General features: G+C 38.9%; 1 protein-coding gene across 5 annotated transcripts in view; it reads right to left on the bottom strand.

Annotated features, from left to right (window-relative positions):
• Positions 1-16,346, bottom strand: part of SMARCC1 (SWI/SNF related BAF chromatin remodeling complex subunit C1) — a gene marked incomplete at its 5' end in the record, with an annotated part of 89,335 nt that overhangs the window by 43,659 nt on the left and 29,330 nt on the right. For all 5 annotated transcript variants that reach the window (XM_080639485.1, XM_080639486.1, XM_080639487.1 and 2 more), the window contains 9 exons: positions 3,815-3,874; positions 6,174-6,287; positions 6,620-6,773; positions 7,512-7,625; positions 11,646-11,717; positions 12,454-12,575; positions 13,687-13,724; positions 14,359-14,418; positions 15,219-15,343. In XM_080639485.1, coding sequence (XP_080495611.1) covers positions 3,815-3,874; positions 6,174-6,287; positions 6,620-6,773; positions 7,512-7,625; positions 11,646-11,717; positions 12,454-12,575; positions 13,687-13,724; positions 14,359-14,418; positions 15,219-15,343 — 859 coding nt within the window. The remainder of the gene's footprint in view (positions 1-3,814; positions 3,875-6,173; positions 6,288-6,619; positions 6,774-7,511; positions 7,626-11,645; positions 11,718-12,453; positions 12,576-13,686; positions 13,725-14,358; positions 14,419-15,218; positions 15,344-16,346) is intronic.

Genomic DNA, 16,346 nt, shown 5'->3' on the forward strand with positions numbered 1-16,346 from the left:
CCCTGTTCTTGTGTTCTCTCATTTATGTCTTGGCACATTTAGCTCTCTGGGGCACGAACAGAGTTTATTTCACTCGTGTATACTAGCTATGATGGTGAAGTCCAGTTTTTAGACCCAAGAGATGTTATAAAAGAGCATCAAACCAATATTCCAGGAAAAAAGAGGAACAGATATTCTATATCATGAAGCCAGAAGAAATCAGTTCTCCAGCAACTGGTAATCAGTCTGATTTTTGTTATGCATTCAGGTTAATGAGTCATTATTATATAGATAAGACACCTGATAAAAGAAGAACTTCCCAATTAAATCAAGGATTTTGTAATTCAGCATTTCAGTCATTTTTAAAGTTACTTAAGTATCTTCACAAAATAATTCAGTAACAGTGAGCTACTGAAGTCCTTGTACTAGTTTTTGAAAAACTAACCCATTAGTATTGCAAAAAAACAAAGTGGCAGCCTAACAGAATATTATCCCTTAAGAAGTGTTTTGGTTTTTTCTCCTGAAAACTGTTTCAAGTTATTTATGCACTTTGATAGCATAGAATGAGTGTTTAAGTATCCTGAACTGTTAACTTCTACATTACTGCGATGATTCCTGGTCATCACCAAGAAAAAGTAAAAAGCCATTTGAGATCTAGGCCAAATGTGTCTAACTTAAAAATGAAAATGAGATCTGCAACTTATAGGCATAACAGAAATCTTCTGAAAATATTTAATACCAGAGGCCTGAGCAAGGGTGGTAAACACCTCTCTGTTTCAGCTGCAGATCCCATTTTCATTTTTAATATATTTCGCTGAGAAGTCATGCTGGTTTTTATTTACTCTGGACTTACCCTACAACAAACAAAGGCAACTGCTTTGCTTCACTGCAAGTGAGCAGGCATTTTAGGAACAACTGATGGAAGGAGAACAGAGTTTGAAGTAGGTGTTATCAGACTGCGTGAGGGATCCCTGTGGTACACCCTCACTGACTTGCTGGCCATAAGACAGACTGCCTTGGACCTTAAGGCACCTGTTTGCAGGTATAATGTATTTCAGGAGACACAAACATCCTCCTCCTCCTCATCTAACTACTTATGACAACTGAAATTCCCCAACCAATGTCCATTTAAGCATGAACATTAAGAACAAATGAAGTTAATGGCTTTTCAATACTTGAAATCTTTCTCACAAGGTTGACAACTACTAGAAATCTCAACCTTCATGGTAAAATGCATGACTCTCCACATGCACAACCTTTCATAGCGTAAAGGCAGAATCCAGAGCTGGAATGTATCTGTTAGACATCATGTGGAGAATACATCCCAATCCACCATTCTGGGAATGAATCAAAGACAGACAATATTGGACAACCTGGTCCACACCACAGTAGTCTCTAACTGCCTGTGAACCGTTCTTCTGACCTCTGTCTGATCTTGCCCAAGTGTTTAAAGAAATGAGAAACTGCTTAGTTCACTAGGTCATACTCATGGGGAAATATTTAGTCAGTTCAACCTTCATTTCACTTTCCCTAATTTCATCTCTGTGCTGTAAGTTGTGTGTCACTGCCTATCCATTTTTAATCACACTAGTGTATTAGATCAGCTCTGCTTTTCATGGCCATGCAGGGCTTTCTGCTCATTTTCCTTCACTGCTTGTTATGTTTCTGCTAGACAAGCTGGCTTTCACAATAGCTGTCCTTACTATAAATAGCTGAAAATACACTTAACTATGCAAGAATAGCACTCTGTGGAGATACAGACAAGCAGTGTGGCAGGGAAGATGAATCTGGGAGGGAAACAGTATTTCCTCCCCCAATTTATTCAGTCAACAGGCAGAAGGACAGTAATTATTTTAGATAAGATTTATTTTTCAGAGCTTCACTGCATATATAGTTGCCTAAATCTACCCTGAGGATTTAATTGGACTTAGCTGGCTTGTTACAGCTGAATTACTTATGCTTGAACTGATATACTCTTTACTGATTTATTCATAGGTTAAATCTACAAAGACCAAAGAAAAACGCCACCATTATTAATTTAAGCACATTAAATAAAGTTGCAGTCTCAAGACTTCGGTTTTTTGTTTGTTTGGGTTTGGTTTTTTTTAAGGTATCTGGATTATTTCATTGGGCTACCATTTGCTATGTATGATCATAAGCTATAAATGAATTTTAAATAATACTGCTAGTAAGCAAAGCAGCCACCATATCAAGACATTAGTCTTGCTTCTCCACACAAGAATGCCATGAAAGACAATTTAGCTTTTCGTTACAAACTTTTATAAACAAACTTCTTCCCACATGGCAATAGAAAAGTACAAACTAAACAGCGAGTACCAACCTAACATAAAAAAGCCCCACCAAAACTCTATTTTGGCTGTTTGATGAACACATTTCTCTGAGCTGTGAAGGCTGAATCAAAGACTACTGTGCTGAGGCACTTTGGCTAGCTCAGAGAAGAAGTTACTCAACACAAGTTCAACAATGTCAAGCACCATCAAGATCCATTGTCCATACTTTTCCTTATAAAATTAACTTTTCAATAGATTTACCGACATGTATAAAGACAAAAAAAGCCAGCACAATCATGCAATTGCCGTCTGCTTTAAGCTCTCTCTTCACATAAAAACAAACCAGCAAAAATAAACCCCAAACTGTAATTCTTAGACCAGAACCCTGAATTACATAAAAGGATAAAAATCAACAACCACCCACAGTCTACATCAAGAAAATGTTTCTTTAGAACAAAGCTAGGTAATAATAATTTATTTACGGGAAATGGCAGCTCATTAATTATTTCAGGCCAGAGATTCTTCTTCTGATGAAACACTATGAAAAACAATGCTGCCGTGATGTCAGTGTGGAAGACTGAACAAAATTCTGTAGTACACCTCTGGGACTCCAAGAGACCTGACTATTACCATGTGGCTCAAGAACATCAGATTAAGGAATCTAGGGATGAAAACCTGATCAAGTGTGCTAGCAATTCTCTGAGCTCATTTTTACAGTAGCTCATTTAAGTCATCTCATGTGTGTTTCTTGTAGACTTCCCAAAAAAAGCTGAAAGACTATATCAAGTGCAGCTCTGTGGCAAAAAGAATGAGCAGATGTATGGGACTAAAGAACCACCAAATAAAGAGCTTCCCTTCTTTGTGGTAGAAGACAGGAAACAGCCTCAACTGTTTCTTAACTATTTAAACTTTAAAAATTAGTTCTTTCCCTCCCTTGTGTGCTGTGGCATAGCCATGAACCTATAAAGATTATCAGAATTTCAAAGTATTTATCTTAGTGGCAGTAAACCATTACCTGAAGGGTATTCATGCTGTTAGTAACTTCTGTTTAATGAAAAGACCTCTCTGCACTGCAAGATCTGTTTCTAAGTTTATGCAAATGTTCTTAAATACTTAATTTCTTCCTTGTAGGTACAAGTTAGAATTTAAACCTTAAAGTACGTGAAGCCCCTCTATTACAAAGATGTTACAGCCAACCCTTTTTGGTAATAACATTCCTGTAATTGTGATGGTCAAAGAGATGATTTTGAGGGAGAGCTAACCTTTTACCAGTTTAAAAACATAACCACAATGAGACACGCAGGACTGCCTTCTACATACAGATACTCAATCGCTTTGCTCCTCCAGCTACATCAGTTGAGTCCCAAGAGATTGCTTCCCACTATAAACTCTCCAGCCCTATTCAATTCTCTGTAAAAGCATGCAGCTGTCATCTAACTCCACCTCAAAAAAAAAGATTAATCTATATGTAGGTTTTTAAAGTGTGTAATGATATTCTGCATGTTCTGTTTTCCTAGACTCTGGTTTTGCCCTCATGTACTTACTTCTAATAGCAGCAATGTCTCTTGTTCTGTCCATTCTCTTCCAGCACTTGCACCTTTACTCTACAAAAGACAGAAGAGGGACAAAAAAGGTGAAATACAGGTCTTTAATGCACAGAACTTTCTTGAAGAAACCATTAAGAGGAGGAATAATCTGTTATTTGATCCAGTCAAACATGTACTTTTCACAGCCTTCCTACTACAGCTAACCATGTTATTTTGTACAGTGGTTCAATTCACATGATGTACTTATGCAGCTACAGCACGCAGGTGAGTACATTTCTGCAGTCTCTGTGGAGGCTGGGGTCCACAGATCCCACCTTTCCAACACATCTAGGAGAACTTGCAACTCTTCTTTTATTCCAAGCTAAAGCAAAGTGATCTGGTATCCTTTTCTCCTGGCTGGCTTTGCTTGCATAAACAGCAAAGAGGATTTTCCTAAATAATAAAGCCCCTTAGGTGCGGTGATGGCGTTCTGGTCAGCTTGAGTTTTGCCAGTAAAATTAAGCAAAGAACAGAGCAGTTTACACAAAGCATCCTTCAGTTCAAAGGCCAGCAGCAGATAGACACACCAGAGTATCTAAACCCCCCCCCCCAAGCTGCCATACTGCTGAAGGATGCTGCTGTCCCATGAGGAGATGGTATTACTTGATTCAGGCACAACTGGGATTCTACCAGATTAAAGAGCACCTTTCCCAGCAGAATAAGGTTTATGTCAGAGTCACTTTAGCCCACATCAGCTTCCAACGCACACATATTTGACTGTATAAGGTACGTGCCGGTCCCAAAAGTTGTTCATTTATCGAAAAGTTCATCGGTAATTCAGTAAAAAAAAAAAACACCCACAAAACAATAAATCTTTACAAGTGAGATGAGCTATGTGAAAAGACAGAGTAATTACAACAAGATACGCTGCATATTCAGCAATCACTAGCTCCAAGGGTTGCTGTTCCCAAATCTATATCTTGTGAGATTTCCTAAAAGATACCAAACTCTTGGTGAAAACTTCCCCTTCTGTGATTCCAGACACCCTGATCCATTCCATGTCAAATAAGGACAAAAGCACCTTCTCAGCTGCTTATGAAAGACCATTATCTAGATTGGATGTCTCTGTGCAGGACCACAGCAAAAGGAATATTTAGGAGAGGTAAACCTATCAAGATGCATTTCACAAGCAAATCACTAACCAAAACAGAACATTCATCAAACTGAGTCATCCAGCAGCTGATCAGTTCTCAAACAGGCTTGTACAAAGAGCCAAAAAAGCAATTGCCAGACACAAAACAAAAACGGAAATCAACTTCTGCAAACATGTCTGTTCAAGTTCATTGGTACAGATGTTTGTAAATAGAACCAGAGTCTAGAACCAGCAGAAGAGTCATGAATTTTTACATGAATATTTATACCTCCAAAAACTAAGCAAAAAAGTCAATCCATAAATGTAATGATGGAATCAGGATTTATAAAAAATGCTTATCTCTAGAACTACTGTGTGTTGGTTTTGTTTGGTTTTTTGTGGATTGTTATTTTTTTGGGGTTTTTTTTGGTTTTTTTTTTTAATAGTTCTCTCTCGGGTGATAAATAAAGTAGAAATAGTATAAATGACAGTGTACAAAGTAATCTTGCGGGTTTCAATAATACTCTCTCAGGAAAATGAACCAATTACACAGAATTAGCCTCTTGGGCTCACACACTCTTAGGTGCGAGTCCAAGAGAAGCACTAAACAGCAAAACTTTATAGACTACCAAATGGAAGGTGACGTTGAAATAGTAACATGGTATTACTGCAATACCTCCAAGCACTATCAGGTATCAAACACAGGTATCCGGCAGCAGGAGACAAGCAAGAGGTTATAGAATTGCCAAGGTCACCGCAATGATATCTCAAAACTTTAACTATCTAATACAATACATTGCAGTGACAGTGCTAAAATACCCCCTTGTAGTGATTTTGTGACACCTTTGGTAATCAAGCAACTATCTAGTTCGCTCAGCCTGGAAAACCCTGCTCAGACATGGAAAACAGGATAAAGACCCTGATGGAAAAATCTCTGTTTCTGTACTGAATCAATGGATAGTTTGAAGCTGAGCCATTCAGGTAAAATATAAAGTAACATAACAAGAGTTCAGCATCTGAAAACTGACAGTATTAACCAGTTTGGGGTAGGTACGCGTCTTTGTTTCTATAACATCAGATACCCAACACAATCACATATCTTAGTGTCCTACACTGAGATGGAAACAAAATCTAAACCAGGAATCTATGAGTAACGTAAATCATCTCAATGTCATCTAGTAGAGGACACTTGAGGAAGAAATCTTAATAGCAGCAGATAGGGAAAAAAAATCCCAACATACTTGCCTTTGCTAAAGTCTTTTTTGAGTATATGTCTGTGCGAAGTCCAAAGTTCTGCAGATCAGTCGGTTTCTCCTTGTTCTTCTCTGGAAAACTCAACATCTGTTGAGCAGCTGGAACCTGTGAACAAACATTAAAACAGAAAGATGAGGGGACAAGAATCGAAAGTTCTTCAAGGTTTTCAGACAAGCGTTAAATAGAAGATGGACTGAACAAGGCAGTCAAACATAAATCTACAGAGATGACTTTACATAGATAGCATCGCCTGCATACAATGCTAGCAGAGCTCAGAGATTCAAACTACCTGAAACTCTAAACCTAGCTGGACAAAAGGAAAAAAAAAAAAAAAAGGAACACATCACCAAATCACGCACAAGTTATTCTGCAGAGATGTTAAATGACACTGGCTAGAGCAAAGGTACACACACATTAGCGCAACCTGTGGGGCTCACCTGCGGAGTGCGGATATGGAGAGGCATGAGTCCAGAGGGTGTATCAGCTAGCACGTTGAAGTGAGGAGTAGGAGGAGGGCCCATTGCCATGGGACGGCTTTCTGGATCCACTTGGTAGTTAATGAGACCCCACTGCTCCAGAAAAGCATGTACTCTATGAAACAATGTGACAAATTAAGATCTTAAGAACTGAAGCCTTGGATTTACTTGACACCACAGAAAGGAGACAGCAAATGGGGGAGTTTATGTTTCTGGATCAAACAGATCCAGAATCTTCTACAGTCCTTCACTAATCACAAATAGCAATACAAACCACACAGCATAAGCTTTGTGCAGACTTGAATGCATTTCAGCATGTTGCATAAAACAAAACATGATATTTTTGGTTACAGATAACAGAAAATTAATTAAGTGTAGACAAAGAAAGATAGGGCTGCAATTTGCAGGCAATGTACAGATTGTATGGGCTGCACAAACATTAACCCATTTCCCTTGTTTGTCCTTAACTGTTCGTCACTGAACTGACGTTTAGGAAGCTGCAGATTTCTAGGGCTCTGCTGCAGCTCGCAGCTTAAAACTGACAAAACTGAGCTGCAAGAACTGAATTTCTGAAAAAAATCCACATGTTTACTGAACAGCAGAACCTAACTCATCACAAATTAAGATCCAAAAATCTGCAGGCATGTTTTAGCAAGCAGACAATATTACAAATAAAAAGATTAGTATAAAATAGTCATCTGGTTGCCGTAAAAGTGGGGAAACTGCTAATCAACAGTATGATGGCTATATGTCCACACTTATGCTGTCATACTGGCGCACTTTCATTTTTAATGCAGCTCCTACTTCTTTTTATTAAAGCAAAGGCAGTGGCTGAAAGAGCCATGGCCTTTACCTCATGACAGCACACACATCTCCAGTCAGATTCCTTCTGCAGGCAGTGCTGGTCAAGTACTCTTGAGGGTTTAAGCGATAGGTGTCAATCATGAAGTTGCGGTAAGCCAGGTATCTGGAAGACAATTGATAAATAGTTCATGTACACTGAAGTCTAGAAGTTTAGGATATGTATTTTAGGATTCACCTTCTCCAAACACCTTTCTTACTGACAAGCAAACACCAATAGATAATTTTTATTAATGAAATTTAAGAATTAATATCAAAAGCAAAAGGTAAGTAGAATTTATTTTTATATATGGAATATGACCCATCTCTTCCAGACCGTTTCATTCTGGATTTTATCAGTGTTTGGATTAGCAGTACATTGAAGCACGCTTAAATTGCAAATTACACACATAGCAGCTGCAGCTTGGTCATTAACCAAATACTTGTGCAACAGACCACGAGCTGCAGAAAAAAAATAATGGGGCCTGATCTTCATGTGGAAACTGGTTAAATAATCCTTGTCAATCCCCTCCAAGAGCCTGGGAGGAAAAAGAGCTGAGCATAAAACCAGAAGTAGTACACCAAATGGAATGCTACTCTTTCTACTTGGGGAGTTTTTAAGCCATAAAAAGATCAGTACAGAAAAGTTACAGAATAGCAAATTGGAGAAGATAAGATCTATGAAAAGCAGGGGGCAAGAATCCAGGAACTAGCACTGCACTCCCCACCGAGGTGGAACAGTTGAAGCAGAAATGACCTTCATGAGATTCCCGTTATTTCAGAACACGGGCAAACATGTATTGGGGTTCAGAATGTTTCCTGCAATGCAGACACTGCTTCGCAGGCTTTTTCAGTAAATTTCTGGAACTTACACCAATGCAAGCTGTTCAGAACAAAATAAACTACTGTAAAATTGCCAGACCTGTTCTCTCGATGAAACAAAACCAACCTGCCAAATACAAGCAAGTATCCTATGCAGAGGTGTTCAAAACAGCCAATTATAAGCAGATTTCTGCCTTTGGAAAATTCAAGATGTGGATGCCTCATATGTGGCATGCAAAAGCAGCTGGTAACCAAAAAGTATAAGGCTTACAGAGATGGACACCAGTGCTTCTCAAAGGCAAGATGTGTTGCTGCACATACACATTCCTGACAAAATCCTACATCTTCATTCTGATAAAATTACATATAAAACTTGATGGAAATAAGTTATGTGACTACATGCTGGGCTGCTCCACCTTGAATGTCTGGGTAAGCAAGAAACAAAAAGAGAGCTGCTTCCATGGAGCAATATTCAGGAACATTTTCCAATGCTCCTGTAGAGCACTGGGTTAACACCTGCTAGACCAAGAACAGGTACTTTAAAGCAGTCTTGGCTGCAGAAATTAGTTTAATATTTACTAGTTAAGGTCATGTTACTAGGTGAAGAGAGAAGCCTAAGACAGAAACATCCCTGAAGTTTATCCTGAAGGGAATCTGTTTTCAACAATGACATGACCCATCAGCTAAAACCTGTGAAGAGCAAGAAAGAGAAATCAACTAGTATTTAGTTAAAATCTCTTTTAAGACAGAAACCACCCTCCAGACACTACAGTCAGAAGAACGACACTGTGTGTGCTTTAGAAACACAGAATTTTCCCTGGCCTGAAAACTAAGCTGGAGGCAAAACATTTCCATTCAGAAGGATGCTTCTATTTTACTTGAAAACGCCAAGCCATGAGCACATGCTACTCCTATAATCCCTAAATGACAACAAAAATACAAATCTAGGTTAACATCAGGACTGGGAGGATTCCCTAATTTGCTTCACTTATAGCCAATAACCAGAAGCAGCTTATGGATGACCTATAGGAGACCTGATGTTATGATGTCAGCCGAAAAAAGAAGCATGGGATTACATGCGATGACCACATCAGTGACAAGCATGACAGGAACATAAGGATTCTTTCGGAATTCAATCTGTTTGCAGTCTTAGACACTGAGTCCAAGAACTCCAAAACAAAAATATGCTGATTAGTTATTGCCAAATAATTTGGTTGATCCAAAATTTTCGGAAACATAGCTCTGCAAATCAGACTTCCAGAGAAACTGCAAATAAGGACTATGGACTGAGAATCATGCAGTGTCCCAGAGACGCTCAGGAGAACTCTAAGCCAATATCCTACTCAAACCACGGTCGGCACTGCATTTTCATAGAATCAGAGTGGTTTGGGCTGGAATGGACTTTAAAGTTCATCCAGTTTCAACTCCCTGTCATGGGCAGGGACACCTTCCACTAGACCAGGTTGCTTCAAGCTCCATCTAACCTGGCCTTCAACACTGCCAGGGATGGGGCAGCCACAGCTTCCCTGGGCAACCTGTGCCAGGGCCTCACCACCCTCACAGGGAAAAACTTCTTCCTCAGATCACATCTAAACGTCCCCTCTGGCAGTTTAAAGCCATTCCCCCTTGTCCTATGCCTGAAGGCCTTTGTCAAAAGCCTATATCCAGATTTCTTGTCAGCCTGTTTGGGCACTGGAAGCTGCTCCAAGGTGTCCTCAGCTCTCTCAGCCTGTCTTCACAGCAGAAGTGCTCCAGCCATTGGAGCAACTCCGTGGCCTCCTCTGGACTCACTCCAACAGCTCCACATCCTTCTCAGGTTGGGGGCCCCAGAACATATTCATGACCAGGTTGCTTATAGCTCTGTGACCAAGTTTTGATCAGGTTGCTTAGGGGTTTCTTCAGAAAGGCCTGAAAGACGCCAATGAAGAGCACTCCCAGCTTCCCAAGGCCTCATCCCAGTGCTTCATCATCTTCAGAATTAAAATTTTTCCTTTTATCTAGATAGAACTTGCTGTGTTTCAGTTTCACTTATTTTTGTTCTGCCACACACATAATGAGCCTGGCTCCACTGTCTCAGTAACCACCCTGTGCACTGGGCCGCTACTATAAAGGTTTCCCCAATCTTTCTCTTCTCCAGACTGAAAAAAACTTAAGTTTTTAATTTCTACCTCAACATTATATCAGAATCCTCACAAAATAAGTCATGCCTGAAAAGAGGAGATGCAAACACAAGAACACTCAAATACGCCCTGTCCACCTGCTGAAGAGCAATGCAGGATGGTTTATTACCATCATTAGTTTGAAGTAGAAAGAGAAAAAAAATCAGTTTGCAAACTCAGCAGTTTATTTTGTTACACTGCTAAGAAAGATCAGAAGTTAACCATGTGATGCATGAAAAAACCTGCAATACCTTAAGACAATAATCATCTTGCCTTTTTTATTGTTTAATTTAAACAGCTTCGGGGAAGTTGTTCAAGCTGTTTAAACAGCTGTGTGTGTGTAATTTTTGAATTAAGAACACTTTAGTTCTGCAGTAGATACCAGGTCTCACAATGAAATGGAATAGGTACAAACTGGACCTAAATTCAACTGAGAGCTCCATCTGCATTTAATAGGAATGTCAAGAATTAAAGTGTCACTAGAGGGTTTGGAACAGCTATATAAGAAAAAAAACATACTACTTCTAGCAATGTGCAACTCTAGCTGTCTGATTTAAATCAGACTACCTAGTATTTGAGAACACAGTTACATCGCAGGCCTGTGAAGATTAATTTTCCGAACCTCACTTGCACTTTCAGCATTACCCATCAGTTGCTCAGGGAACCGTGAAATCAATACAGATAACTGTGCAAAATCCATTCCAGTTTGACACAGCATCCTACAACAAACTCTGTGATCAGTGCTTACATGCAAAACTACAAGTCTCAAATATGGCGTAAGAAACAGAGAAAAACACGGACGACTATTAAGTATAGCATCATGAAATTTTTGAGATGTCTTTGGAAGATGATCATGCCTTGTACCACATGAAGTTTGTGAATTTGCTCCAGTATTACTTGGGAGCAACTTGGTTTATTTTTCCTGGATAACCACTATTAACTATTACTTTGATATTTAAACTTTTACCTCTTGTAGTTTGATAATGCATATACATTATCAAACTACAAGAAAAAGAGGTGGTACAGGTGCTCTTTCTTTCTTTTATGCTCCTACTAATATAAGCTTAACACATGCACAGCTGAAGTGACCACAGGACTCCTGGAACTGGAAGCTCCTTTACCTTGCTACACTCTTACAAACATATATATTCACATGTTCTACTTACATTTCTGGAGTCTTGGACTTGTTTTTTCCATTGAAGAATTCAGGAAGAGCACGACGTTCAATCACGTGAATACTATTACAGAAATATACAATTCAGATTGTATATGTAATGTATATAAACAATTCAGATTCAAATACAAAATAATCTTTGAGTACTCTGCACACCTTCAAACCACTATTTTCAGAGAGAACATTTATAGAAAGGGTTATTTTTAATTTTCAAGAAACCCTAATATGGTAGCATGGCCCTTTGAAATTTGCTTATTTCATTAAAGAAGCAAAGCTGCATTAAAAAAGCTTCCAGCTACCTTCTCATGTCCACTGTTGCCACCACAGAGATGATTTAAGGTTGCCTTTTACAAGAACATGTACGCCTAAGGCAACATGAAGTTTATTCTATTTCTTCAGATGGACTTCAGTCACCTCTCAGCTGTGTTTCAGACTGATTTAGCTTTCAGGAACTCCATTTGCTACTACAAATGCACAAATCAAAGAGTTTTTAACCAATCACTATTTACCAGTCACTCCCAAAAGGCACTTGCACGCACTACAGGAGAGTGATCTCATGACAAAACACTATCACTGTCATAATTTTCACAGTGGGGATGTTATTACTGTCAATTTTCTCAGTAGGGATGTATTATTGTACCTTCACTTTATAAGAGAAGGAATTAAAGCACAGAGGCCACATACACCTACTTCACTTTAAAGTAAATCTCAATTAGCTTGAGCTATGCCGAGTTGCCTTTCCTGATCTACACCAGGTCCACAGCTCTAAGTCTTCATCCAGTTCCCAAATACTTTCTTACCAGTTGTAGTCAAACCAAGATGCATAGCTTGGAATAATGATGTGGTTGGTTTGCTCTGTAACATTATCTTCACCAGGATCAACAGACCGACTTTGATCACCTTTGTTAGGATCTTCATCTTCCTGTATCATGGAGAAAATACAACGGTGAGTAGGTTGCAAGAGACATATCTTTAAACTCTCAGTCAGAACAAAGTTATCCTGAAACAAGTGCTTTCCAATCCTGTGCAGAATAAACCTTTCCAAGTGCAGTTTCTGGTCAGTGGGGAAAATCTCAGGGACCAGAGAAAGTGTAATCTACGTCATCATAAAAATAATAAATTTTGACAAAATATTGCAGAAAGCATAAGGCCCGGATGAAGTTTTTACAGAGCCAGCTCTCAAATCTGAAAAGCATACTTTGCAGTACAGTGAGATCACACTTTGCATCCTGTTTACAATATTAAGCATGCTCTATGGGAAAAGACACTGCATTTCAACTCTACAATATACTGCAGTCACATGTAACGTGTATAGAATATGCTGTAAGCTGCCATCCTAGGTCTTGCTGCCACCTCCAGTTACTGAGACTGCACCAAGTTTTAATATTGTCCAAGTTGGGCTGTATTTTTGGTCACTTTTTCCTCATTAACCTTCTCACTCCTCAAAAAAGCATTAAAGGAAATCAGATTCATTACTTCTAGTTTTACTGGCAGACACTTGTTAGCAGTAATAGTTTCACGTCTGAAAAACCGCACCTCATTACACTAAGATCTTGCTTGGATAAACTCACTTTGATCAATCTTAAAGCCAGTCTTGGATATCTCTCCCTTGTGAAGAGGAGATACAAAATTCAGCTTGTGACTCTGCATGTCCCTGCATTTGTTTCCACTCAGGGAGTGAACACACTCACAAGTTTGCTCACACAGGGCTTTAAAGACACCAGTGAGCAAGGACAAGGGGGAACAGCTTTAAACTGACAGAGGGAAGATTTAGATGAGATCTTAGGAAGAAGTTCTTCCCTGTGAGGCTGGTGAGACACTGGTACAGGTTGTCCAGAGAAGCTGTGGCTGCCCCATCCCTGGCAGTGTTCAAGGACAGGTTGGATGGGACTTGGAGCAAACTGGTCTAGTGGAAGATGTCCCTGCGCATGGTAGGGGCGATGGAACTGGATGGTCTTTAAAGGCCTCTTCTAAACCAAGCTGTTCTATGATTTCAGTTTCTACCAAACTCAGTAAGAAACAGCAGCTGTTACCTTTCCTCCAGTTGCCACTGTCTCCTCATCCTGTTCATCTGAAAGGCAGAAGCATTGAGAATTACACTAATAAAAAGAGTCTGACTGCTCACAAGCCTTTCTAGCAATGCAGTTGCTTAATTAGAAAGAGTATTTCATTTGGTTTGGAAGGGAAGTGAGGAGGAAAGCAAAGCAGACCACACATCATTAAGGCAATCTCATCCTTATGCAGGCACTCAACTATCCAAGACAAGGGAACAGATACAAATGAGCGATAATTAGAATTTTTCCACACTTAGGAATCCATACCTAATTACCGCCTTCCCCAGTGACCTAGAAGTAGCCTTGTTTAATAGGATATGGGACACTAGTTCATACCTCTTCTGTCAAAGGCTTAGCAAAACTCAGGGAACCTGTGATTCACCTTGATTCCCAGTAAGAAAAATTCTGCCAGGAAAGAGCTTATGTGTCATATTAAGAAAGGTGCCTACAAGGGAACAATCTTGCGAGTGAAAGAATAAATATGTTTTAACTTGAAATACATACGAAAATGGAACTAATTCAGTAAAATAGTAGAATTAGAGACTTGTTTAAAATTGATAGATGTAAAATATTTCCTCTGTTGGTCTGCAAGCAGGACTTTACTATAAAACCTAGGGAATGGGGTGCTGGAGGGTGGTGCATTTGTTTTACCAAGGTCTGCTACTGTTCCTCCTTTCACAGGCGTGTTTTCACTGTCTTTCTTTGGGTTCACTACAAAAGCAAGATTGAAACTCTGATGAATAACCACACAAGATAAAATTACCAAAGTCTAGCATGCTTTTACTATCCTATCAATTAACAGTTTTGCTGTCATGTCTTTGCAGTTCAAAAGAGTTCATCTGTGCAGCTTGAGTACAACAGAGCATTTGTTTGATTTCTCTGGAATTTCATATCTGAACACAAAACAGGTTCTATTCATGCATTTAGTGGACCAAGTACTACACTTTTTCCATCTTGTGTAACAATTCTCACATGCAAGTCCAAACCAGGTAAAAAACCACAAATGGTGTGACATCCAAAACAGTTTGGTGCCAAGGACTTGGTAAAAGGAATTATTTTTCAGATTTATCTTTACTTAAGAGGTATTGCACAGATCAGCCCTTTTCTGAAAAGGATTGGTAACTGAATACATTTGGCACATTGCTAGAATTTCCACTCATTTAATGTGCTGCTTATCTGGAGTATCTGGCATACAAATATTTTCCTCTAGAAAGTTCCACCCCACAAAACAAACTCTGTAAAGGTGTGTGAAAGCAATCCTAAAATAAGTGAAACTAACCATTTAAGCAGATTTTTGTAGATGTATTTCCAAAAGCAAAAAGAAGGTGAATCTGCTGTCCTTCTCAGATATCACATTCAATTCCCTGACTACATAAATTTCAACAGGCACAGACCATCTGGCCCTATGGCCACAAAGTATTTCAAAGATTTGACAAAATATGTGTGTATTTTTTAGTGCAGTTCAAACAATTGTTTTAACATTCAAGGAATCCAGTGTATGCATATTTTACCATTTTTGGGAAGTACCACTTCTTCTATGTTAGGTACTGGTGTGGGATCCTCCATGTCCTTTGTAAGATCTTCTTGCTCATCTTCTTCTTTCTGCCCTCTCCTTTTTCCATATAAGGCTGCTTGTCTAAAACAGATCAAACAAATTCTTTTCCACCTGCAACTGTCAGATATTCTCATCTTGATATTATTCTTCAGCTATCAGGATTAAAGGACTGGGTCAAAACACTCAGGAAACCATGAACACTGTAGGAGTGGTGCTGGTGGAGTTGATGAAAAATACTCTCTGTATATTAACAAAATGAAGTTAAGTTTTCCTCTTTTTTACAAAAAAAAAAAAAAAAAAAAAAAGCTATTTTCTATTGTTTCAAGACCAGAGACCACCACTGCATAAAAGTCTTGATTCCAACCCAGTGATTCAATTACATTTATTCTTTTTAAAGCTGCAATAAGGGCATCTGCTGCACAGAAGAGGTGACAGACCATTTCAAGGCACACTGCCTTGTTTGATGAAAGAGGCTGGCTTGTAAGATCAAGTCTGTTTACCAGAAAAACCATTTTGAGAACAAAAGCAGAATCACCCAAACCTCTCCTTGTAGAATCTAACTCAGGCTCTAGATTTGGAACAAAAAGGTAATTCAGATTATTGAGTAATTTTTTCTCACATCAAACGATAAATTCCAGTTTTGTCTTATTAGAGCCTAACCGGTCTGATAAACAAGACCTGAATATTTAGCTCAAAAGTGCTCCCGTCCATATCCATACATAAACCCTCATAAATAAGCTTTTATTTGGATATAATAATGACCCTTTTTTTGGTTAAGAGATCAAACTAGCATTGGAAAAAACCCTAAACTGCAGGCCACAAATGCTACTCTGTTAAAGCTGCATTTGAGAAGTGGACTTTAAAATACTTCCTATGCAGATAAAATTCCTCAATTAAATGCAGTATCTTATGGAGCTGTATTTCAAGAAGCGTACATGTACTGCATGACTGCGCTAACAGAACTAGTCTGAATTATTTTAAAAGCAGCTGAGCAACTTTTCATTTTGTAAATTCTGCTCTTGATGCAACAAGGAACCCTGTCACTGACAGAGATAAAACAACTTGCACTATATTCTCCTCCACC

This window comes from Psittacula echo (genome assembly GCF_963264785.1).
Source record: "Psittacula echo genome assembly, chromosome: 2".
Classification (NCBI taxonomy): domain Eukaryota; kingdom Metazoa; phylum Chordata; class Aves; order Psittaciformes; family Psittacidae; genus Psittacula; species Psittacula echo.